The sequence below is a fragment of the Epinephelus moara genome, chromosome 13 (genome assembly GCF_006386435.1).
Source record: "Epinephelus moara isolate mb chromosome 13, YSFRI_EMoa_1.0, whole genome shotgun sequence".
Lineage (NCBI taxonomy): Eukaryota > Metazoa > Chordata > Actinopteri > Perciformes > Serranidae > Epinephelus > Epinephelus moara.
The window spans coordinates 24380588-24407411 of record NC_065518.1 but is presented as its reverse complement, the minus strand read 5'-3'; the positions used below and the strand labels follow the sequence as shown (position 1 = coordinate 24407411).

Genomic DNA, 26824 nt, shown 5'->3' with positions numbered 1-26824 from the left:
GTGATGTCATGATGTCCTTGCCACAGTTACATAATTGGACTGTTCGTGAGATGAACGCATGTCAGTTCAGTTTAGGTTACTGGTCATTTAAATTTAAATTTATAATGAAATCAGCACATTAAAGTTAAAGCAATTAGCCAGTTACTTGACTAGGTAAATGACAGAAAATGGAGTGGAAATTATTTTGATAATCACCTAATTTTTAAAATGATTTTAAGCAAAAATTCAGCATATCAACTGATGCTCACTTAATTTTTTTATGACACTAGACTCACATGTCAGTGTGGGCTCTGGGAATGTCTGACGGACATATTTTTTTTGCTATAAACCAAACAATAAATGAAATATTTGAGAAAATACCACATAAATTAGCTGCAGCATTAGTGCACATATTCATATTAACATATACTTAAAGTATTTAAAAATATCAAGCAATGAGAATCTTACTTAATCATTAATATCAGATATTATACTGATTGTACATCACCTTTTTTTCTGTAAACTTTGGCACATAAATTGGGAAAAATAAATGACATCATATCCGAAATATGGGAATATTCTGAAATATATTGCAAGGACGTTATTCCATGTTGTCCAAAAATATATTACATATATTAAAATATTTTATTATGGATGGATGGATGGACAGACAGACAGACAGATTGACAGATACAGATAGATAGATAGATAGATAGATAGATAGATAGATAGATGTGGCCTTCAGTTCAGTTCAGTTAAAGATTAAACCTGAGTCAACACGTACATACTTTAATGTTTACCCTCCTCTCTGAGTCTGCACAGGCGATAGAGAAAACAACCACGTTTTCACTAATTAAACAGCTCCTCTAAATGAGTACACACACACACACACACACACACACACACCTCACAGAAACACTGTAATCGACTCAATATGGACTTTTGCTCGTCTGGCAACTCCCCAGGTCCCGACCAATAAGAACACTCGATACTGTCCGATCCTGAAAACCCACTTCCGAGCAGTTTCAGCCTGCCACTCCTTGTGGTTTCTCAGCTCATTGTTAGCAGCATCTTAAGCTGAAAAAACGGAAATCACTGCTGGCAGAGGCACGGCTTTTACAACTGGAAACAGTCCATTCAGCGCTCTGCTATTAGTGCCATCTATCAGGCTCGTCAGGGTGGACTCAGCACGCCTTGGCTACGTTTACACACATCAAACACGCAGGACACAGTGGAGTTTGGATGCACATGAAGCGGGAGCTGGTGTCCGTTTCCAGATTTCCTCCCATCACAGCGTCTTGTTTGATGTTTTGCTTGTCCTCAAATTCAGCTCCAGCTCTGTGTGCCAGAGTTTCAGGCATAATTAATCTCATTTCCTCTCAAAGCTGGCGCAGACATCACCAACAATTAACCAGTTCAAGTTGGTTAAGTCAAACCGATGGGAGTTTTCTAGGAAAGGTTATATAGCAGACAAAGAAAGGTGTGTTTCTCTGTGGGATCCTCAGGGTGGCTGTGGGTTCTCACGACCCCCCACCCACCCAGGCAGTCAGACATTAAACAGAGATAGACACCAGTGAGAGGTCCACTGCCACACACACACACACACACACACACACACAGTCAATAATTACCTGCCTCTACAGACAGAGCAGTGATGGTTAACTGGGTGTGGGTTTGAGAATCTGTTCTGCCCATAAAAACCAAACAGCAGAAACTATGAATGAGCGTAACCATATCAGTATGTATCTCTTTTCCTGACAAAATAAGTGATGTAATGGAGAGTGTGACTTCATATTGAATGTCTTTCTTTAGTGTATTTGTGAGATAAATAGAGCCAGAAGAAAGCAGAATTAAAAGGTGACTCAAATCCATGATCCATGAAATGACTCACTGTCTTAACCCACATCATATTAGGTAACTACTACTCGGACAGGGCAATATGAAGGAAATTATATCTTAATATTTTTTATTCAATGCCTTGATACTGATATTGCTACGATATTGTCGGATTGACTCTTGGTGCTTTTACAAAATATTCACACAATGAGATTTTTGATAAATAATCACCAGTAATGTAGATGTAATGACTAAGCAGATAAAGACAAACAACAGAACAGCTACAACAGTTTGCTGTGTTCAGAAAATTACATAATTTTACTGTAATGCAGCCTTTAAAACTAGGAAAAGACAAAAGACAAGACTTATGATGCCACGATATCCAAAATCTAAGATGATATCTAGTCTCATATCACAATATCGATATAATACTGATTTAGTGCTCTACCCTAACTACTATCTTCTCTGTTGGTCGAACAAAACAAGTGAGCAAAGACCTCATTTCAGGCTTAAGGAAATTGTAACAGACATTTTCCACTATTTGATAGACCAAACAACAGATGTATTAATTGTAAAAATAATCTGCAGATTCATCAATAATGAAAATAATGGTTAGTTGTTTTTTTTTTTTTTTGGCTTTTATTAGACAGGACAGTCCAAGCGCAGGGGATAGAGTGAGGGGATGACATGCAATGAAGGACCGCAGGCTAGAACTGACATTGCCCTGTATATGGGATGCCTGCTCTGCCCACTAAGCCACCATGAGCCCCTTGTTTATTTTTTAAAAGTGTTTTTTGTTTTGTTTTTTATTTTTGGGGTGCATTTGCCTTTAGTGATAGCATAGCTGAAAATATACAGGAGAGGTGGGTAAGAGATGGGGGGATAACATGCAGCAAAGGGCCTAGGGTTAGAATTGAACCTGGGCTGCTGCAAAGAACTATGACCTATGTGGGCACCTACTCTATCAGGTGAGCTACCCAGTTCAAAATATGAATTGTGTTTGAGTACTGTGCTTTGAATGTAGAGGCTCATACACGCCTTCAAAAACATGTAGACAGGTGCATAGGGAAGAAATTGTCCATGTGTGAAGAAAAGAGAAATCCCACACACTGTCCTATCGCTTGCAAACTTTATCAAGCAAACAAAATTTGCATATCGCGTTTTGAAAAACTCAAGCATCAACCAAAGTTAACAGCATTGTCCTAGAAACAGGCGCAGCATGCAATGTGGGTTTGTTTTGCTATTCCCTTTTTGACAGAGTGGGCGTGCAGCAGGAAAACCCAGTGATGCTACTGGTCTTGTTTCCACAGTGACACAGATACTCGAGCAGTTATTCCACAGACAGGCTGTCTTTAAAATGAATTCACATTTGATATGGTTTTCATATGTTTACATAAGGTGTTGGCTGTATTATTATTTTAATGTTACCGGTATGCTGCTAATTTTATTTGTGGGTTTTAATATAAAACTTGGTGATTTTTATTTAGTGTGTTTGTGTCAGTACTTTTTTGACATTTTCAGCACTTTTTACCAGTACCGTGAAAACTATCACTATAAATGTCATAACAAATTGACACGCTGTTTCATCTCCAGTTGAAAACAAATTATTTTACTGCATTTTTGAATCATAAATTGAGATCCCAACAACAGATTTTCTTAGAATTCTGATACAATTTCAGTGTAATTAAACGATTTTGGACAAAAACCCACAGTCCTCGCTCTGCACATGTTCAGTGGAGGCTAACATGAAGCTTCAGCAGTCAGACAAATCGAGTTAGACAAATCGAGTCAGTATCTTTCAAAGTTAAAAAATTCCTTCTTTGTGTTATGATCCCTCTACTCAGCTAGGAATCCCTGTTCAAACACAAAGAGGTCATTCTCACATCGAGTGAACTACATTAAGAAGGGATGACTTAATGGCCAGTATGAACAGGAGGAATACTTACAGTGACCAAAAACTCTTTCAGTGTACATATGAGCATGTGTTACTCTTCTGCTGTTTAATAGGAACATCATGTTTTATTATCTAATCATCAGTAGTGCAAGTATTAATTTAATTTTTAATTTAATTTAAAAAGTGACTGGTAACTATGGAATATGAGTCAAATGAAGTCAAAAGTGACATAATTTGGCACTAGAACCTCAAAACTGTGCAGCACTTCAGTAAATATATTTGTCACTTTCCACCACCGCACGTACCTTACACAATCACAATTTTGTTCCATTTTTTATTCCTCTTTCAGTTCCTGTTTTCCTGTAAATACTTATGTCAAATTTCTTTGTCATCTTTAGTCATCTCTAGTATGCACGCAAACTAAAAACACAAAGTTGGCGACACAAAGCAAAGACAGATGAAAAAAAAGAGGTTGAGAGGAAGTAAAAGCATGACATAGAAAAGGACAGTGGAAGTAAAAAGATGATTAATTTGTTGTGGTCCATCAAACATGGCGGCTAAATGGTCATCCTGATCTCCATCTGTTTAACAAAGAAAAGGCAGACTTTGACGAGTTTGTGGCTAAAGTAAAAGTACGAGTCTTTTACTGTAAATGCACATTCTCAGTCTGATCGTCAACCCAGACGATTGAAATTAAAAATCACTCTCAGATTTTGATGAACGACACAAACCGTCTCTTTCTGCGCGCCTTAACTGTGATTGAAGTGTGGTGAGGTTCATAGTTTCCCTGGCGATCCTCTCATCGTGCATCTGATTCCATTATTTCTGATTGGATGAGACACGGCATGCTGGGAGTCGAAAGGTCGACCAATGACAAGCTGTCAAAATATTGATGACTGAGTTGGATCAGACCCTTTTTTTTTTTCACCGAGTAAAAATCCATACCTGTCCCGCACCAATTTATCAAGTCATGTTTGATTATATACATATACTTTTTACAGCTTGATTTACACATTAATTCTGACAAAAATCCCTTTACATGTAAATAGCAGCACATGTCATGTCATGTTTATTAGCTCTGACAGACTTGCCGGATAGGGTTGCTCATGTTCATGCATCTAACCGACTAGTTTTTCCTTCCTACGCTGATGCGGCTCGAAATACTCGCAAAGCATTCAACCCTGTCTTCTGCACAAAGCCTCCTTTCTTCCAGCGAGATCTATACATTTTCTATTTTTCCAAATTCTTCCCTGAAAGCCTCTCTTTCCCCCCAAAACCCCTTTGTCAGTCTGAGAAACACTCCCTACAACATGCGGCTTCCAAGAATGCGAGCGGAGAGGAATTCAACCAGAGAATCCCCTGTGATTGGTAGAAAAGTCTGACAGGAAATAAAACCTGGACATTCCTGTCTAGGTAGCTGAATTATACAACATGCTTCCTGAGAGAGAGGAGACTATGAGACAAAGAAATGAGTCGATAAGGAGAGAGATTTAGAGACAGAGAGAGAAAAACATCGACTCTGAGGACAGCTGCTCTAACAGGAGCAGTGGCTTTACATTACACAGTTTGAGTGACCTGAACAAGCCAATAAATCCGCCCCGGCAACACTCCGACTGTGTGGTATAAATGTCAGCAGACGAAGGGAGTAACAGCTCCTTGTCAACAAGATTGAATATTCAGAAGTTAATTCATTTCTGCTGCAACAGCGTGATAAAGGCAGAGAGAGACAGATCAATAGAAAGAACCTATTTTAGGCGATCGATATCGGGAAATGACATTTATATCTGCTGGATATTTATAGTGTCAAGAGCAGCCTGAGAGGCGCTGAGACAAACGGGGGGAGTGGACGGACTTTCAGGTAGAGCTGAGGTAGTGTGAATGAATCTCACACACATGCTCACACTCACTCACTTTGCACACCATGGCTGTCTAAACCCTCATTCCCCACCACGAAACCACAGAATCGTTTCCAGTAGATGGCAAAGCCAAGGCTTTTCCACATATAAGCATTTTTTTCTAAAACAATTTGCCAAATGCTTCCTTTAAGGATGTCCATGTGTTTTACTTGGTTACCAGCTGAAGACAGAGGCCAAGGCTCTCTCTCAGAGCTCAAAGACGCAGACAGCGCTTTGAAATGAAGAGCTCTGTCAGAGAATAAATGTTTAAGTGATACTTTCCAGCCGGTTTCAGATGATATTGTTGGCCTCACATTCAACGGTTCTGTTTCAAATTGATATATGTGAAACACAGGGTACTTAACATGTAATTACACTAAATGAATAATATTTTTATAACTATATATGATATCTGGCAGTATGGAATAGGCTGGAGGGCAGAAAGAGAGGTAGGAAAGGACAGGAGCAAGGCACAAGGAAGTCCGATGTGTCTACTGATTATCATTAGCTACAACATATGCAGACATGCAATAACTAACACATTATTACACTGAATTAATAACATTTTCAGCACTATGGTGATGTGTGTGACAAAAGAAACGCAGCGCCCTGCTACTGTTCTGACGATTATAATACCAAAGCTCCAATAGTCCGAAAAATGTTCCATTGGACCGAAAGCCCATTTTTCTAACAGCCCGGTATCCCGAAACAAACGCCAATTGCTCTGTGGGCCATTTCTCCAAAAATTGGCTACACCCTCTCATACAGAAGTACATGGCTAATTATTTTGTAGAATGACATCATCTGACCTCCCATTCCTACCATGGTCAAGGCATGACCGCCCTGCTCTGATTGTGACTGGGTTACCCTGATATTCTTAACTTAGGCCAATCTCCAATCCAGGTCATGCCTTGCTATATTGGGAAGGTTCGATTCTGCATAATAATTAGCCATGTGCTCTGGAGAAATGGCCCTTTAGAGCAATGGCATTTCTTTTTGGGATACCGGGCTGTTGGACAAATGGACTTCTCAGCAGAGGGTACATTTTTCAGACTAACAGGGCTTTGGGATTTCTCTGGAAAAGCAAGGACCCTTTATCCATTACTTCTAGCAAACTATTTCAACCATTTATCCACCACTTTTGGCCATTTCAACCGTTTATCCATGACTTCTATCTAACCATTTCATCCATTCATCCATGACGTCTAGCTAACCATTTCAACCATTAATCCATGACTTCTATCTAACCATTTCAACCACTTATCCATGACTTCTATCAAACCATTTCAACCATTAATCCGTGATGTCTAGCTAACCATTTCAACCACTTATCCATGACTTCTGTCTAACCATTTCAACCACTTATCCATGACTTCTATCAAACCATTTCAACCATTAATCTGTGACGTCTAGCTAACCATTTCAACCACTTATCCGTGACTTTTAGCTAACCATTTCAACCATTTATCCATGACTTCTATCTAACCATTTCGACCATTTATCCATGACTTCTATCTAAACATTTCAACCATTAATCCATGACTTCTATCTAAACATTTCAACCATTAATCCATGACTTCTTAATCTGTGAAACATTTCTTGCTATATCAATAACAACGACCTGATCTCTGTATCTGTGTGTGCGTGTGTGTGTGTGAGTGTGTGTGAGGGTGTGGGTGTGAGTGTGATATCATGCCTTTATGCACATGACAATGTTTAATTTAATGTTTTTTTAGGGAAGTCCTCTTGTCAAGCCCCTTGAGGGTTTTTTGGACCTCCTTGCATGTTCCCCATTGTTCTTTTTTTTTTTTTTTTCCTAAAAAAGAAGTTCTTATATCACTGACTGTAAATTGTTTTAATGGTAATTGTAATGTTAACTTTTTTTTTAAATACGTGCTAAATAAACAAACAAACAAACAAGCAAACATCTAGTGAACTATTTCAACCATTTATCCATTAAGTTGAGTTAACTCTTTCAACCATTTATCCATGGCTTTTAGCCAACAATTTCAACTATATGGCTAACAAATTTAACCATTTATCCATTACTTGTAGTTAACTATTTAATTTATTCATTGCTTTTAGCCAGCTGCTGAGACCTACCTGCTTGCTCAACCTGGTCTCATTACGAAGTCATGCGCTTAGGCAGCGACTTCCGTGTCAGACACCAACGAAAAAAGCCGCCCTTTCATGTCAGAATGAGACATGGCAGGGCACTGTCAGTGTCTAATGGCATCTGACGATGTGAAGGGGAAACATGCCCGGACAACATCGTAAGTTAAGGGAGCAAAAAGTCTGAGTAGGATGGGTGGAAGGTAGGGGTGGTGGATGGTTCCAAGAATCACCGACTTTCACCCCAGAGGTCAGTGTTTATTTCCTGTATTAATGTAAAGCCAAACCCGGTTGTTGTTTTTTTCATAATCCTAACCACATGTATGTGTTGGCTAAACGTAACCACGTGTTTGTTGTTGAAGGAAAAAAAGTAAAATTGTGGTGTACATTTATTTTGAAAGAGACCGCATGCAAACTGTGCATTTCCTGTGAATATGTAAGTGTATTTTGAAAAGACACAATGCATGTAACAGGCTGCAGTTGACACGGTGTTCCAGAACGTTTACAGCAGACACATCCAGGCTACTTTGCACATCATATGTCGACTTAGAAAGTCCACAACCAAGTGGCGATATGTGACAAGGTCGGAGTGAGAATGTGTTGGCTTGCTTGCTAACTACTTTTTGTGCACTCCAAAAACTATGTTGTGTGTAACAGCCCTGTAGAATGATATATTCAGTGGAAGCTGTTCTGACCTGACGCCATCATTCGTCTGTGCCTTTCAAAACACTTACTGTTGGGAAAAAATGACTACTTCGTTAAGGTCATTGGACTTTCATCATCATGGTCACAGTAATAACCACATAGTTAGGGTTAGGGAACGGTCCCGGTCATGATTAAAAGCAACCAGAGTTGACCGTCAGCAGGAAACAGAAATGAACAGAGGTCTCCCATGGTGACGTCCGACATTTTGTGGAGCCATCCATCCAACCTGACTGCATCCCTCTGCGGACTTTATCCTGTCAGACTCAGACTGGGGTCGTATTACCCACCTCTGCTAAAAAGCTTTATCACTTGAATGTAATGTTGTTTTCAGGCACTTGTTGAATTGTACTTTCTTAGGAGGGCAGTTTCTGTGTTACAGAGTCAAGACGTGGATATATTTCCTAAAATCACAATTTCTGTTTTTTTTAAATAAGTTGAGATACTCGACAATCTTTCAACAGACCACCTGACAACTGCAGAAGTACATGCTTCAGACATTTACATCTGTCTCATATAAATGTAAAAAAGGTGGAATGACTGTTACTGCTTGTCTGAAAGCCAGTGAACTACACAGCCCCTGGGTCCAATAAGCTTCGCCTATAGCTCTAAAGGTTGAGGCGCAGGAATACTGAAGCGCTCATCATGGACCAGTGCTGCGAGACGAGGGGGTGGCTGGGTGGTGGTGTTGACTAATGCTTCATAAGGCCTTGTTTAACTGCGACTGGGGGCCTAATCCTTCTCAGCCACTCTGCATGTCCCTGAGCTGTCCACGTTAATGCCTGACCTGTCATTACACCGGTCCAATTCACAAAGTGTTGACACGAGCTGTCGGCGGATTAGGACGGAGCGAAAACACACGTTTCATTATGCCTTCAAAAGACAAAAGGAGAGGAAGAGAAAAAAGAGAGGTGGATACGTCATGTCTGTGTTGAGAAACTACAAGGTAAGGTCAGTTTCCCCACAACAGAAAGCAGTAAAATGAAACGCGTAAAGGTCGCTCATCTTCTCACCTTTAACCCTTTCTAGTGCTGCTTTGCCACCTTTCAGGTAGCTACAGATCCTACAGAGTGTTGCTTCAGCTGAAAATGCATGTTATCATACACTTATGAGATCAAATTTAAAAAATGAAAAGCTATTTTTTTTTAATCACCAAAGATGAGTTGCAGCTGGTCTCCAATCAAAAACATCGTGCAAAGATAGGCCATTTTTTCCGATGGAGAGAATTTCAACTTAACTCAACTTTGACCCACGCTGACCTCAACAACACACATTAAATCTCTCTAAATTCAGAGTTCTTTAGATCTACTGTGTGATCATATCAGGACTTGATTAAAAAATCTGAAGCCTGGTGGAAAATATTAGAGAGGACAGAGATAATGGTTAAAAAAAGAATTTTGTGATTATTTAATATTCCAGTGAAGTCCATAGTATCCTAAAGTTGCTGCTTTGTAGGGTTGTTTCCTGCTGATTATTTCAGGAGAGACATGACTGCACAGGACAACACATTTTCAGTCTCACCAAGCCCTTATATTCCCCTTAAATATCCCCTTACATCTGCTAAGCTTAAGACCATAATGATAAAAAAAAACCCATAAAACACAGTTGCAAAGAAAAAAGAGTAAGACTTCTCCTTCTAGCACTTTTTTATAACTCCAAAAAATGTTGAAATTTGAATTGTTGTGCATTTTTTATACACATTTCCCTAAATTCCAACTAGTTAGAGCTGAAACAATTAGTCAATTAACTGATTATCTGATCTGCAGAAGATTAATCTGCAACTATTTTGATAATAGACTCTTAAATATGAGGATTTGTTGCTTTTTTGGTTTTATATGATAGTAAACTGAGTGTATTTGGATTTTAGATTGATGATCAGATAAGACAAGGAATCTGAAAAAGTCATCTTGGACTCTCGGAAAAAATAATGTGCATTTTTCACTGTTTTCTGTCATTTTACAGACAAAAATATTAATCGAGAAGGTAATCAGCAGATTAAATGTTAATTAATAACTGTTGGTTAAAAAATAATTGCTGGTTTCAGCCCTATCCCCTATCATTAACAGAGTGGGAAGATGTTACGTACAGAATGTACAACCACTAAGCTTCTTGTTCATCCTGTATTTTTGCATCTAGGCGAAGTGATTGCAAACAGCTGTTTTACAGATGTTACAACTACTTGAATAAAAGTTACATGTCTGCGTTGAAACCGTTCCAGAGGATTCAGTTTTAGTAATTCCTAAACTCAAAGTTAAACTGCCTCGACACAGTGCTGCCCACATCACTCATATCTGTCTCATCACACATGCATCGGACATTTTGCATGCAGCAGGAAAACCCCAGCCTCCTCATGTTCCTGAAAACTGTACAGAGTAATAAGAACCACACTTGGTGCACACGCACACACACACTTTGATCTCTGATGTCACTGAGTGCTGTTCCACCTGAGCCTCGCAGTGAACCGATCATTACCCGGCCGTATTGATCTCTCCCTGTGTCTCTCTGTCTTCTTCTCCCACCGCACATTTTTCTGCCACACCTCGACGTTCTCCTCTCTGCTCTACTCGCCTCTTTATCAAACCGTCATTTACTCCCCAGATCTTTTTTCCTCATTCTTCCTCTGTAATGGCTTTCCCCTGTCCCTCCCTCTCTCTTTTTCTCCCATCTCTGTGCAATCACATATCAGGCATGTCCACCCCAAATAAAGAGCTTCCTCCTCTCCATTCTTTAAATTGCAAAAATATATTTTTCACCCATTTTATTTTTTAATTTCTACATGCAAACTAAGATAACAGTGTCTCTCTGTATGCTGCTATGCTGAAAAAAAATGTCTGGTTTTCATTGGAAAAATTAAAATAGAGACGATGTGTGACAAGAAAAATATCACCGTCAGCCTTCAGGAACCCATTTTGGCTGATCCTCAAGCAAACACCTGACTGAGGGGTCATCCACACTACCACCATCCACAACAACCCATCCTCCCTCTGTGATCAGGCCGGTGGCGAGGCCCTCAGGGGACCAACATCGGACACTTAGGGAAGCAGCGTGTCAGCTCAATAAACAGCAATTTATTGGCAGGGGACTGAATACGCTGCCATCCTTGGAAGCTATCAGCACAGGCTCTTATTGGTGCTGAGGGATATTAATGAAGACAGAGGAGGAGACGGATGGATCACACCATGCGTCAGATGATGTGTTTGCCTGCACGGAAATATGCTTTAAGTGGAATAAAAAATGAATTTAAAATACCTGTGTTTTTGTTACATGCTCACTAATGTCTCTTGTCATTTATTGTAAAAGGAAACTATAAAATACATGATAATTGTCTGATGACAGCACATGAACACACCTTTTTTTCCACTGTGGTCCCAGTGTGGTCAAATAAAAATCAGAAAAAGAATCCCTGATACACATAAAGCAATAAAAAGTGTTTAAAACTCACTTCTCGATTTGAAATCCTCATCATTTACTTACTTATATTTCTAAAGACACTTTTCAGTTTGAAGACCAGACAGATTCCACAGACACAAAATGAGATTGAACTTTTACGTCTGCCTAATCAGACATCACCCACACCATCAGACTGGTCAGACAAGATCTGTAAATACACTTCATGTGTAACTATTGAAGATAAAAGAGGTACCATGCATATTTTGCATTGCAGAGTGAATTGGTAGTTAATCTAGAGCAATCTAGAGAAGAACACGGGACTTTTTTGGCCACTTGTAGTTGGGGCCTCAGTCTACTTGCCCTGCATGACCTGATTTTATTACAGCACGTTAACACTGCTAAGCCTAATGCAATACATAACCCATCACAGGAATATTCAGTCAATTTCTAAATGAATTTATATCATATATTTTATTGTTGTTGCCTTCAATGAACCAGCTTAATGTAGGAAATGTTCCTGTAGCTTTCATATGTAGTGTATGCAGATCCTGAAGACAAAAAGAAAGTCTCTATCTTTACTTTATTATACATATATTAAAATTTTCTATTAGAAGGTGAAAGCAAACAGCTACAACTTCTCAGACGTCTGTGACTCCTGCCCTGAACTTTGACCCCTACAGTTCATTGCTATTCCGGTCAATTTCCCGTTTGGGCACAGCAGCATATTTATCCTGCTTTTAGATAAATATTTAATGACTTGTATCATCAACTCAGAAGACAAAATAAAAGAAAGCAAACAGAAAAAACACTGCCTACCTGTACCAGTCCAGTCCCTTGTCATAGAAGCGGTCAAAGAAGTGCGGCTCAGAGCCGACTGCTCTCACGTCCGGATGGATGCGCAGGAACTCTAGCAGAGCCCGCGTGCCACCTTTCTTTACCCCGATGATGATGGCCTGAGGAAACTTTTTGCTGCCGAAAGTGTTGGCTATAGAGATATTATGAGATGGAGCATCGCTGTTCGACAAGTCCGACAGCTGATCCCGGACAACCTGAGACGCGTTATACGCGCCGAGCTGCTGCTGCTGCTGCTGCAGGGACGCGTCATGTCCATCATTTAAAATGATTTTGTTCTGAAAATTACTCTGTTGGTCATAGACTGGCCTGGGCAAGGAGTCACAGTATCCGTTGAGGCAGTAGAAGAGGTACATGAAGAGGATGATCATGGTAAAGAAGACGGACAGCTTGGACTGCACCCTCAGGTGTCCAAAGTTGAACGCAGCTCTCCATTTACTACATCCCATGAGTCGCAGCCCTGAGCGTGAAGACACAACGGAGGAAACATGCCACATCAAAGGACTTCATGCTTTAAAAGTTGCTCAAACTGAGAACGCTTTGGGAAGAATCACCGCGCTCCTGCCACAGCAGCAAGTGGCGTAAAACTTGCCCCCCGCGCGTCAAACAGCTCCCCATGTTCCTCAGCTGATCTGACTCTCCCTCTTTCGTCAAAGCATCAAAACAACTTGTAGATTTGTTCAAAAAAAAAAAAAAAAAACTTGAGCGAAGTCCCAGTAAGGCTCAGCGGAGAGGTGGCTGCGAATTAACGTCCCGCAGCGCTCCGTGCCTTCTGTGCGCTCCCGTGGCTCCTTGGCAGCGGCTCTGTAGGAAACCCTCAACACCCCCTTTCCCGTCTCACTGCCAAATCCACGCCCTGTTTATCAAACGCACGCCCCTTCCATCCTCTGCCCGCGCGACACTAACATAACACCGAGAAATAATTAATCTCTCCAGGTTGTCAGACAGGGAGAAACTCTCAAATCAAATTATTATTATTATAGAGAAATATAGTCATTAGTGTAATTGTATCTAATGTGTTGGAAGAGGAGGGAAATATCTGGACATGATGAAGAGGGGATATTAGTTTCTGATTGCGGACTGAGGGTGCAATTTCCCCTCATTTCCCCTTTAAATCACCACATCCACCGTGAGACGTCTTGCATTACTGGTCTGTCTCTTGCCCAGTCTGTCCTCTGTGGATGGGGCTAGTGGCCACCTGCTGTCCGCTGGCCCTCCTGACCACACACCCCCATGGAGCCAGCTATGACACACACATTTAACCTTTACACTCCTGCCCAATAGGGACAGACAGGTGTCAACAGCTTTCTCTAATTCTGTGTGTGTGTGTGTGTGTGTGTGTGTGTGTGTGTGCGTGTGTGTGTGTGTGTGTGTGAGATAATAGTTAGACCCCCCCGTTTCTCCTTTATTTTTTGCTGCTGTTAAATCATAGAGACCAAAACATTCAAACACTTTAAGTAAAACAAATCTAAATTTAGCCGTCACATGAGATATTTGCTGATATAAAGGATTTTGGAACCAAATCTTTAGTATGTCCTTGAAATCTACCCATGTGTTCCTGAATCTTGCCAAGAAAGCCTAGGACACAGATTATATTTTCAGCAATGACGCAGGCAGATAAACTATCTGGATCTCTTCCTCTTTGTGATATTGTAGCCTATGTTACTGGAAGTGTACAGCTCCACTAAAAAACCTATAGCCCGGTTTCATTTCTGCAATCTGAAGATGCACATTGATGACTCTCACAGTTTTGAGCTGGTTCTTCCCTTCGATATATGTCTGTTCCTTTTTTTTAATTTTATTTTTGAACCCATATATGATCCATATATTTAGCTTAAAATCCCCCTCAAGTGGCTTCAAAGCTGTAGTAGCATTGCATATAGCATAATGAAATTTAAAGATGTCATGTTGCATGTCTGCACTGTTACATCAATTTAAAAATGTAATGTCTTTGCCATTGTTCTGGACACGTTACGCTTGCCTAGTGCCAAATCTGGCACTAGACAGCTAAAATTACACAGCTTTATTGAGCGTTAGCAAGCTGGTGAGATATCCATGGTCGGCCTCAGCTAAAGCTAAAACGTAACATTTTTTGTTTTTCCTATTGTTATTTGGTTCCAAAAATATTCATTGTGATGACATTATATTTTGGTAATTCGATTAGTTAGATGACAGTCGTGGAACCCATTGGCTATCATCTGACAACGAAATAGTCTCAGGGGGCAATGGCCAATATTTCAAGAGATCCAGGTTAGCCAGACTTAATCTTCTGTGTGTTGGTCATTGATTACAGTTTGATTCAAGGGTGTAGGTTTGTTTCAGCATTGGGGTGGACACATATGAACAAGGGATTTAGAAGGTATATCTACAGAATATCTTGAGCATCAAACACTTGATTATTCTGCACCAATTTGTGCTTTTTCTGCATCAATTAACGGCGTAAATGTCTTTAACTCTGTCAAACGTATATGTTCTTAACAGTGAGGGGGATGCGCCCCCTATGTTCCCCCTGAAATCTACACCTATGGTTCGATTAGCAACTTGACACAGGTCCAGACAACATTTTGGCTAACAAATAAGTATCTGCATATGCGGTCAGCTAAACTATAAAAAAGCTTAAAAAAAAAGCTAAACCATTGTCAAACAATAGCCAATGAGTTTCAAGGTTGTACTTTGTCTGATGCATTAGATCTCTTGCTGCAGACAGACAACCAAACCCTGCTCAAGCGTGACTGGTCGTCGATACTACTTTGTCTATAAACAAAAACAAGAATGCGTCCAATACCAAAATGTTGTAACATTACCTACAGGGTCTGCATACAGATATCAGTTTATTAAGATTAGTAAGGCTATCCCACATATGTAAATGAGGTAGTAGCTCAATCCAATCGTGATATAACAGCTGATGCAAAACTTTGGCTAAAGCTAACTAGCTTAGCAAAGAACTATAACTGCAGTCTCAGCTTTTGATTCAAATGGAATTTATGGAATGTGGTGTAAGCTACCTTAAGTCACATATTTAACTGTATTAAATAGTAAATCATTTTATTATAGTGAATACAATATGGGCAGACTAGCAAGCAAAACAGAGATATATAATCCCTGAAACAAACGTGTCCAATTGGAGATAAAGAAGAGGAAAACTGTTTCTGAAAAAAAACATCAGTCAAACTGTATAACAATCATAAAGGGAAAGATGCATCACAGAAGATACAGAGAGACAGACTGACAGTTACAAAACCCAGAGAAACTTTAACAGACTGCAACAAAGCTACAGCTTGAATCTTTACAGGTGTGTTGCTGGTTGAGTGACAACCTCTGTTATCACATTACCAGATTTTCAGTATTGTACTCTACTGTTCTTTTAACCGCACATACAGAACCACATTTGGGTTCCTTGTACTGGTACTGGGTTGAGGATATGACATTATGTTTGATGCATTGTGGAGTTTCAGATTCATTGTGTCATAGTGAGAGATCTTGGGCTGATTGAACCCATGAAGAGCCTTCAGTATCAGACCGTTCTGAAATGGATGCTTCTGGATACTAAACCCATTTTCCCAAAATAGTTTTTGACAATATATGTGTTACAGTATAAATCACATTTTATTGGCACTTTCACCCCATATGTTGAAATATAAGTGAGGTGCTACATGGCAGCACATCCATATGGATGATAAATCTGAAGGAGATGACAATATCTATCGACCCAGGCCTCCTCCAACCTGGCAGTATGTCAATTTCCCCAAGTCTCTAAACAGAGAAGGCATCATTTACCCTTCTGTACTCCACAAGCACTCCTCCATATTGATCCACTGTGATGTTGAAAAACAATCGGAGACGTGCCACTCTGCAGTCAAAGTGATCAATAATGTGGGCTTGCTTTGTTTTGTTTAATGTATGCCATACAGAGCAGTGCTCTCTTTACTTCAAGTGCAAGGGTCAAAAGATTTAGGTTTGTGAAGGCAGTTTTACATCTCCGCTCATATTTGATTGTCTGCAAGTTTATTTTTTAAGGGCACTCTGCTTTTGGACCGAGATGCTCTGTCTGCTTTTCACAGAAATTATATGTTCAGTGTTGTGATATCATAAATCAGATGTTGAAAAATCATAGCCTGTTCAGGTCATAACTCAATTTTGGCCAAATATAGTCGTTATATTTTGCTTTTGTGAGAAAAATGTAGCAACATTTTGTTTCAATAATGCTCATATTTAAAATTGACCATTTCCATCCTGATAGTTGAATACATTTATGTTTATATGCTTGTTTTCCGTTTGTGTACATAACTGCAAGACACAAAAATGAAATAATGCAATGTATTCTCATACAATGGTGTGTATGATAAGTAATGAATTAGTGTCCTACGAATGGCATCGTCACAATACGTAAAGTACCCAATGTAAAGTTACATACTTAACATAAAGTTCTGAAGGTAAGGTTTGGGAAAGTACAGTTAGCAGTTAAGGTCTGGGAAAGTAAAGTTACCTTCTCAACGTAAATTGTAGGTTAGGACTAGGAAAGTTAAGTTATGTAGACAAGTTTAGGAAAGAAAAGATATAAGTTAGGATTAGGAAAAGAAACACGATGGGGTATCTTCACATCATGCACCTAACATAAAGTTATGTACTTCACATAAATTTATGTAGGTTAGGTTTAGGCAGTCAAAGTAAAGGTCCGTTCTTAATGTAACATTCCGTTGGTTAGGTTTACGAAAGTGAAGTTACGTAGGGTAGGACACTGACGGGAAAGTTATGTAGGCAAGGTTTAGTAAAGAAAAGTTTTAGGTTTGGATTAGGAGAAAAAAAACATGATTGGGCATTGCCACATCCTGCACCTGATGTAAAGTTACGTACTTCACATAAGTTACGTAGGTTAGGTTTAGGCAAGTAAAGTTACGTAAATTAGGATTAGAAAAGTAAAGTTACGTAGGTTAGGACATGGATGGGAAAGTTATGTGGGCAAGGTATAGGAAAAAAAAGTTCTAGGTTAGGATTAGGAAAAGAAAGTTATGTAGATTAGGTTTACTAAAGTAAAGTTACATAGGTTAGGACTAGGAAAGGAAAGTTCTATGATTAGGAAAAGAAACCTGATTGGGCGTCATCACGTCATGCACCTGACTTAAAGTTAGGAACATTACATAAAGTTACGTAGGTTAGGTTTAGGAAATGAAATATGCTGACGATGCACCTTAATATAACTCCAAGTTCACTTGGTTTTACGGGGGACATGATTACCGGTCTCCTGGGGAAATGTCCTGTGTTTGTTTGACCCTTACACCACCCCAACCTCCCTCACAAACTTTTGCTCTTTCTACTACTTGCATCTTTACTCCCATCAGTGCATTGGTCACATGATCACGGCCTAACCCGATTACCTGGGACATATACAAATTCTGGTGCATTGCTTTTCTTAGGTATACCTACGAACAGTGTATGAGAACAGCCTGGTTCATGCTATCAACTTAAACCTGAGTTAGGTCATAACATAAAATGTAAAACTGATTTATAGGAGTAAAGAAAAAAAAACCATAATCACTAAGTTATTTTTATACTATGTTCTAGCAACGAATAAAAGAAGCCATGATGTCTGCAATGTGTGTTATGTTCAGGCCGATATCAGCCATCACGTACAGTATGTGTCTAATCCTGAATGACAGTGTTATGTCATTCCCTTTGACAGTTTACAGGGAACACCTGAACTCAGGTATTCCCACACACACCTGTGTCTGTGAGTGACATCCTCTGTGTTGAATTCCTACCCACCTGTGTAAGGCCTGTGGCTATGGGAAGGCAGACAGCTGTACAAAGCTCAGCGGTGACTGTTGTGCTCTGTAATCCTCGGTAAAGTCCCTGTGACGAGCGGTGGCGGCTGCTTCAAAGACGGGAGGCAGAGTACTCCAAGTTCCGACTCACACACTTGGGAGTTCGATCTTTGCAAGTTTAACTTGGTAGTCCTAACAACTGTACCTTACTGTAATGTGACGAAATAATCTCAGCTCATAGGAGACTAAGTAACTTTTTTGAAAACAAACAAACAAACTCTATTTGACTTGAGATGCAGATTGACTTTACCCTCAGACAAAAAAGTGTGGTGGCACCAAATATTATAATTCCACCAATTTTTTCTACCAAAAGGAATTATATCATCCATCAAAACAGAACAGAGACATCAGGGCAGCTCAGGGTTTTCCGAGATAAGAATGTTCTACCTGAGATAACAAAGGATGTTGACTGGTCCTAACATTTCTGAAAACATCAGAAACATTTCCAAATAGGCATTATTTAGATAAAATGACCTCATATTCAAAAACAAAAAGGTTTACTTTCTCACATGAAAAGCAGTGGCATCTGAAGAGGTGGCCATGATACAATTGCTGACCCCTAACTCACCTCCCAGACTGAAAATAATTGGAGGCTAACATTTCTGTCTGTAGAAGGGTCATTCTTTAAGCTAGGTAGTGGTATCTCGTGAAACTAGACCACCTAAAGCGTCCATTTGTACCAACCATGTTGGCAGAGCTTGTTGGGAAGGGGGCTAAATAACACTCTAAAGTTCGGCTAACTTTTGGTAAGGTAACAGTAGAGTAGGGGCCCTTGAACTCTCAACTCAAGATGAATGAAAATGGGTCCTGTAACGTGAGGGTTCGATGCGTGGTGGTTGGGTCACTCTTGTTGAGAGTACACATCAGGATGGAGATGGATGTTCTGTTAAGCAGCACTTTGCTGTACTCCACACTTCTGCAGCTTCACAACAACCACATTTCCTGGTTCCACTTCCTTGTTATGGGTCACATGTCTCTTAAGTAACCAATGAGAAGCTAGAAGGACTTAGACTGAGGTAAATGTGTGTGAGAATTACTGAGGTGGATCCAGCAAATTATTTAACTGTTTTTTACAATGCTGCTGCGATTATTTAAACATGTAAATATGTAAATACTAATTAAGTTAACTGTACAAACACTGTTAATGTATTTTTTAGCAAATTACTAAAACACATGAATTAAATAAACTTGTAAACCTTACAGTTGTATGGATACCCACGAGTCTGCCCTGAACTGTATATTTGTGTTTTCAAAGAAAATGACAACCAGCCAATATGAAGAACAATGAATTGCAAAACATGTACCAATACTCACACATTAGACATTAAAACAGGATTGTGGTGGAACTCAAAATGTTACCTGTACTGGTATTACCCTATGCACATTGGATAATTTCATGTAATTTAATTTAATTTAATTTGATTTTTATTTGTTCCACTCATGCCTATACGCAGCAATCAAAATCACAATCAAAAAAATTCTAATACACAATAAACACAAATAATCATGAGAAATAGATTGTCTGTCAGTTACAGTTAATAACCAATATCTACAGAAACATAAATAAATAAATAAACAGAAGAATTGGAAGCCATACACAATGTCCCCTTTGACAAGGGAACAACTTCTACATGACAACTCCAATCTTAATATTAATATTAAGTGTAAAATATGAAACCAAAGTATATCGGTATGGAATTCCTTAATTCTCCAAATAATTTGTCATTAACCTATATATTTCAATAGCATAATAGAGTTCCTGAAATTCAGTTATGGCTTTTGCTTTTAGTGTGCCACCCCAAGATTTTCAGCAACCCCATCTGGCCACCCCTATGAAAAATTTCTCACTGTTAAAAAATATCAGAGTTCGACATTATCGCAGTCCTACGTCAAAAAGATGTGGCCTTTGTTTTAAAGTTACAGTCTCATTTTAAATTTTTGTCTTGTATCAGTTCACAGTGGGATAACAGAGATTTCCCTCAGAGGTTAACAAATTCAGTGCATTTAAAACCAATGCATGTATTTCCACTGACTCTCTGCTTTGTGTCTCTTTTAAAAGGCCTCCTGTTTTTGTGTTCCTCACAATACCTGATCCCCTCACTGTTTCAGGTCAAAGTGAATACACCAGACTTCTCAAGCTGTCCGGGAGGGCGTTGCAGTCATTGTCCCGCAGGAGAATACATAGCATTGTCCCAGTATTGTACTGGATCACTGAGGATACAATACATGCGACCAGCTACTGAAGAGCTGCTCTTCAAATGGCCTGTTAACTCACCTGGATGGAATGCGTCTCACACACACACACACACGTACACACAGAAACTTGTCACCAGACTCCGCCAGACATCACCGTCATTAAAGGCCAGCACGGATTAAAGGATAAGTTACACGCAGGTTTTCTTTAAGTCAGTCCAAGTGATTCAATCCAAAGTTCAGGGAGAGCTGTTTCACTTTCCAGGTTGTATCTGTGTGTGCAGATGGGGACAGCATTTAAACTTGTTTAATTTGCCAAACTGATTGCATTAATCTTAATTTTGGACTTCATTTTGATGCAGCTGCTAGCAGTGATTTGCAACCATTTTACCACCAGTTTCTTGACACTAATATACTTCTTTTTTACCAAATGTTAAAATTCTTGATATCTCTAACTAGGAATTAAAGTAGCGGGCTGACCTGAACGATTTTTTTCTTCCAGCTGCTTGTAATTATGGTTGTGAACGTGGCATAACCCACAAATGTATTATTAGAACAAGAAATCGAACTAAAAGATGGCAGCCATTCATTTCAATGAGAGTTATTTCACTTCCTGATTTGCGTCTGTGCTGTGTGGTCCATCTAACATACTGTACATATTACTGTCTCTCTCTCTGGCCTTGTCTGCCCATCCCATAGACTTCACATAGAGATTATGTCACATACAGGAAGTTCTGCAGATTTTAAATCTTTATGATTTAACAAGATTATATATTTAAAGACATTTTAGTGGCTCTGTGAGGCTACTTATTTACATGCTAACATCAGCATGCTCACAATGATAAATGATATATGTTCATTGTGTAATTCAGATAATAATACATCTCCATGTGTGCTACTCCCTAAATAAATCTAATATAATTGAGTAAATGTTCTTCTTTTGGCCTACTACTTAATTCCACATTTACTTGACATTGTTGAGGATCCTTGATTTGCAATTAGAGCAGTGCAGATTATTATGGGATGGATTCATATGTAGCAGATTTAACATTCATTCTTTGAACTCTACTCTACTCTATGGTATAATAAAAATCAGGTTCAAAGATAAGTAATGCTGTTAATGTCAAATTCCTTCCCTACCTATGTTATGTAACTTAGAAGTAGTACCTGCCCCCGACCAAGAATTTTCCTAGTCGACCAATGGTCATCATTTAGGGCCATCAGTCAACTAGTCGCCCACATGTTAATTTAATTATTAGATTATATATTTTGGGCAGGGCAACACAATAGTTTGAGTTCCAGGTCTGACAAAGAATAGTATCAGTAACATTGTTAACACTGTGCTACATTACAGAAAAATACAAAACCGTACTAATGAACCTTCATTAATATAGGCCTATATTTTATCTACAAGTGCACGTCACACACTGAGCGAGCCGCCTGTTAATGACGCTGTCGGCAAAGCAGTAATGATTATGCTAAGTGGCTAATGGGCATGTAGCTACTTCCATGTGTCAGATGATACGTCATGTTTGTAGTCGACCAATGAAGGAAGATGAGTTTACATATCACCTTGGGTTCGTCCTTCACCTTCTCAAAATGATCCCACACTTCCCACACGGGATTTCCTGCCCGAAATGTTATTAACTAGCTTGTGTAATAACCACAGGTACCAGGCCTGGAAATTAAGGGCCGTACACATGCTGTGTTTTTAACTGCCTGGAAACGCGAGGTCAGGCGCTGGCTGCCACTCCTGTGCTTTTATTGTGCCAGATTTCAAGAGCAGGTTGCGTCTGAGGTTGCTAAGCAACCTTAACAAGCATCGTATTATAGCTTATTTACCTGAAATCTTGAGTGCAGAACTGATCTTCTTCCAGTACTGTTTTAAAGTGTGTAGGCCTATCGTCTGTGACACCGATATGAAGCTCTAGGTAGCACTTTGTTTGTTTTTTTCTGCAACTAAATGACCAGTGAATAATGACCTAATGACCTTTCTGGTCGACTAACGTTTGGTCGACTATTAGGGGGCAGCCCTACAATTTTTGCCTCCTTTTAGGTGGCAGGAGTGAAAATTATTCATCCTTAACTATCATGTTTTTTCCAAATGATGTGCATATTTTAGGCATTATATTATCTCAGATGGCTTGAAAAATAGTGCATATAGCTGCCCTAAATAAATAAAAAAAATCAAAAAGAAAAAGCATGACCCTGCACCCCCTTTATGTTTAGGCTGAGCCTTGTATGTTTACAACATCTGGCTCCGCCCCTGCTCAGCACAGAAAACAGCAATTTGCACTCAGCACCAAAGATGCCACCAAGAAAACAAACCCTTGCAGATGGCCATTTAAAAGCTTTACACACAAACAAAGCCCAGACACCAACCAATGAGAGAGTCCATACAGTCTGAGCATCTGTGTGCACTGCCCGTCTGTTGTGTGAAAGCCAGTAGCAGGGCCATATTCTCAGCCTTAACTGCAGGGCAGAGCTCTGCGGCGAGCTGGGTAAGTATAGGGCACAGCAGCACTGTACATTATCACATGGGTGTGGCCAAGAGCTCGCTGCTCAAAAAATGTTTTCAACTGAGGAGTAAAGAAGGCACGTAAAGTGCCAGGCATGCCTGCACAGGATCGTCGCCTCACTGTGTCACATGGGGAAATTTCAGGGTAATAACAAAAGCTGTTTACCAGTTTAAAGCATTACAGAGGGAAAAGGTGAGTGTACCTGCTTTATGAAACCCAGCCTGAAACCTCTTATCATATTTCAACATTTACTGCAGGTCATTGTGGTTAAACAGTGGCCATTGTCTCAAATAAAACCTCACAGTTTTTCTGCATCGGCCATTTACAGGGAGCAATAGCAGCTTTTTCCTTGTGTTTATTTCTTGGCTGATTTTTTTACTTGATTTCCTTTGATAGCATAAACTGTGAAGGAAGAAAGCGTCTTGGTTGAGAGCAAAACTAGAGGGGAACAAATCAACTTCAGATGGTTCCTGCTAAGCGGAAACATTCTGGTTTAGCCCTAAAACAAATATTTGGACTCTCATTGAGTCATTATAAATGCACTCTCTGTGTAATAGGATTGGGGGAAATCCATAATGACCTGTTGATTTGTGTTGACAGCACGCTGACCAATCACATGCCCCAAGCTTTCCGGGCCCATTCACAGCGTTGAGGAGTAGCAATGCAGGAAGAGATAAGGCTTCAGGTGTTTCATGCAGCGTTGAGCTCCAGACAAAACAACATGGCGAGAAATCAGCTTATCTTTTGACATCTGACATGTCTGTTGCTACAGGATCGGGAGAAGAAAGTGGCTGAGACGAAATGTTACATTCAGTGGGATGAGGAATGTGTTTCTCCTGCAATTTAAAACCCTACAGTATACAAGTATTTCGTGATGAAAGATTTAAGACACTTCATTTTACAAGTCAAGTGGTCAAACACTTTCAAAATGTCCACTACAGGAACAGGAAGGAAAACAGCTGTCTGCAGCCGTGTGCATTTTTGAGGCTGTTGGGTTTTGAAAAGGTTTGAACCCAAAGCTTTTAGAATTTCCTGTCTCTATAGAAAGCACAGAGTCCTTCAAATTAAAAAAAAAACCCCCACAAAAATCACCAAAGTGAGAGTTGCAAGGTCTGTATCTGGCTGCATTAACAGGAACTGATTCCTAACTGCAGGAGCAGGTGTCACATTTTTCAAGTAGTTCAGTGTTTCAAAGCTCATGCCCTCAATTTGCTGCCTCAGTTTTCTTACCAAGAGTTAGATGAGAAGAATGACAACAGGGGCAGAAGCTCCTGTATACACATCTACGGATATTTTTGAAAATATCCTTCATTTAAAAAAAGAATTCTGTCCACATGAGAACACAAAGACAACTCAAAACACTCAAGGGGCCAGTAGGTGGCGATAAAGGCGACATCAATGATGTGTCAAAAACCAGGGAGGAAGACTCTGAGCGCACGTAGTGAGTACTGATATATATCTAATTTGTATTTTATCTTTATTCTATAAGTATTCTATTGCCATTCAACTTGCTTTTCTATCTGTGCTATTTGAGCTGCTGTAATGTGAATTTCCCTGGTGTGGGATCAGTAAAGTTTTATCTTGTCTTATCGTACAACAATTCACCAAAATAACAAAGTGGACATGCTTTACTGCGTGATCCAAATCTTTGTTGAAACTTGCCAATTAGCTCGGAGGTTGTTGTTGTTTCCTGTACTGTTACTGCTTCCTTGAAGACAGTACCATGCAGACAGTGAAGGCAGGGGCGGGATGCCGGCCTAAATGTCAGGCTTAAAGTCATGGTCTGCATCTGGTGAGTCAAACTAAGCGTCACCCTACAATGCTGGTAGTCTGCCATTGTTGCTGTTATTTCCAAATGCTTAGTTTTGCATGTCAACACAATACGTTTCGATCTTCAGTCTAACATTGCATCCACTCTAACTGATTTTCCCTGACCAATTACTAGATACCAACATATCTGCCTGAATCTAGTGTCATTATAATTCCTCACTGATGCACAGGACTGCCAACAGACATGTTATACGGGGGTTTTGAGTGGCACACTGCTTGACAACAGCTTGACAATGGCATTAATCCTGACTGGTTGATCATACATCTCTCCGATGGCGTTCATTCATTGGTTGTTTTTTTTATGTTAAGCAAGAAACTGCTGTTTCATGTTACCATGCCAGACCAGAATCAGTCAACCAGAACTCAGTGGAATGGGCGGATTCAAAGGCTTGGATCAAGGAAACCATAGGCTCTGATGTTCAGGCAGAGGGTACTTGCTCTAGCGCTGGTTGAGGGTAGGAGGCTGTCAGCAAATAGGAAACGGAGATCTGTGTGGGTACATGAGACCCTAAAAAAGAGGGTGGATCACGGGGAGTACCACCAGTTGGTCCAGGAGCTTCCCCTTGCTGGTGAGCGTTTACAGGCATATTTTAGGGTGACTTGGAGGCAGTTTGACAACCTGCTGTCTATCGTCGGGCTTTATAGCTCTAGGTATCCAGCAATCGCTACCACCAGTTTGTTTTCCATTGTTTGCCAACTGTAAACTTGTTGTCATGACCACCACAGAGGGATCGCTTCTCAAACCATCCGATTAGACAGCGGGAAAAAAGCAGAGTTGACATGGGTTGAAGTTTTTTCAACTCGAGGAGTTCCCTCCAGTAAAAATGCAGGCATGTAGCAATAGAAAAACAGCAAGCAAATATTAATTCTCACTAAAAACAAAAGCTGCCTCTAGCTCCTAAAATGCTTTCTGTGTGATTAAGGCCTTAGAAGAAAATCTTCATTTCAATGACCTAAACCTCAGTGTACCTGTAGACAGGGCCTTAGAGCTTTTTGCCTCAGGACAGAGCCAGTTCCCCTGTTCCAGTCTTTGTGCTAAGCTAAACATATCAGCTACTGGCTGCAGCTGCGTCTTTACCACACAGACTTGAACGTGCTGTCAATATTTTCATTGAACATTTGGCAGAAAAGTGTAACAGCCAGACTGGTGTCGATCTTCTCAACTAACTCTCAGCAGGAAAGCTAATAAATATATTTCATAAACTGTTCCTGTAACTGAAAACATTCACTTGAAGTTGGACAAAAACAAGTTAGGTCATAAAACAGCCTGGATCCAAACACAGGAATGGAGTAACAGCACAGGTGACGTCAGGCTCTTTTAATGACAGCGGAACTATCAGCTGATCTGTGGTACGCTAAACAGCAGTAAGCAATCAGCTCCTTTGATAGGTTATCAGACGGCCAGGTGTAACTGGGGGTAATAAGGCCACCCTGTAAAATGTGCTGATTAGCACTCCACTCTACACACAGGTTATGTGAGAGCAGTAAACGTGTGTGTGTGTGTGTGTGTGTGTGTGTGTGTGTGTGTGTGTGTGTGTGTGTGTGAGTTCTCGCGTGCAGGCATCCCCTCGTTGACCTTCCATTTTCCTCGGCATCAAATTCAAACATTTAGCCAAGAATCTTGGACTGCACGCTACAGCTACTGTGCGATTTACTGCGCCGCGTACTGAGGATTTGCAAAACCGTACGATTCCATGATCTACAGTCATGATGTCATTCATGCAACAAAAACTGGCCTATAATCATTCTGGTCACTTCTTCTCTCTGCTATGAAATTCCACAGAGGAGGATGATATATCA

At 40.0% G+C, this 26824-nt stretch overlaps 1 protein-coding gene across 1 annotated transcript in view; it reads right to left on the bottom strand.

The window, feature by feature from the left end:
* The window catches only part of si:dkey-121b10.7 (heparan sulfate glucosamine 3-O-sulfotransferase 6), a 28492-nt gene extending 14802 nt beyond the window's left edge, over positions 1 to 13690 (bottom strand). The window contains exon 1 of the mRNA XM_050060484.1: positions 12625 to 13690. Coding sequence (XP_049916441.1) covers positions 12625 to 13157 — 533 coding nt within the window. The 5' untranslated portion in view covers positions 13158 to 13690. The remainder of the gene's footprint in view (positions 1 to 12624) is intronic.
* Positions 13691 to 26824: the final 13134 nt, after the last annotated feature.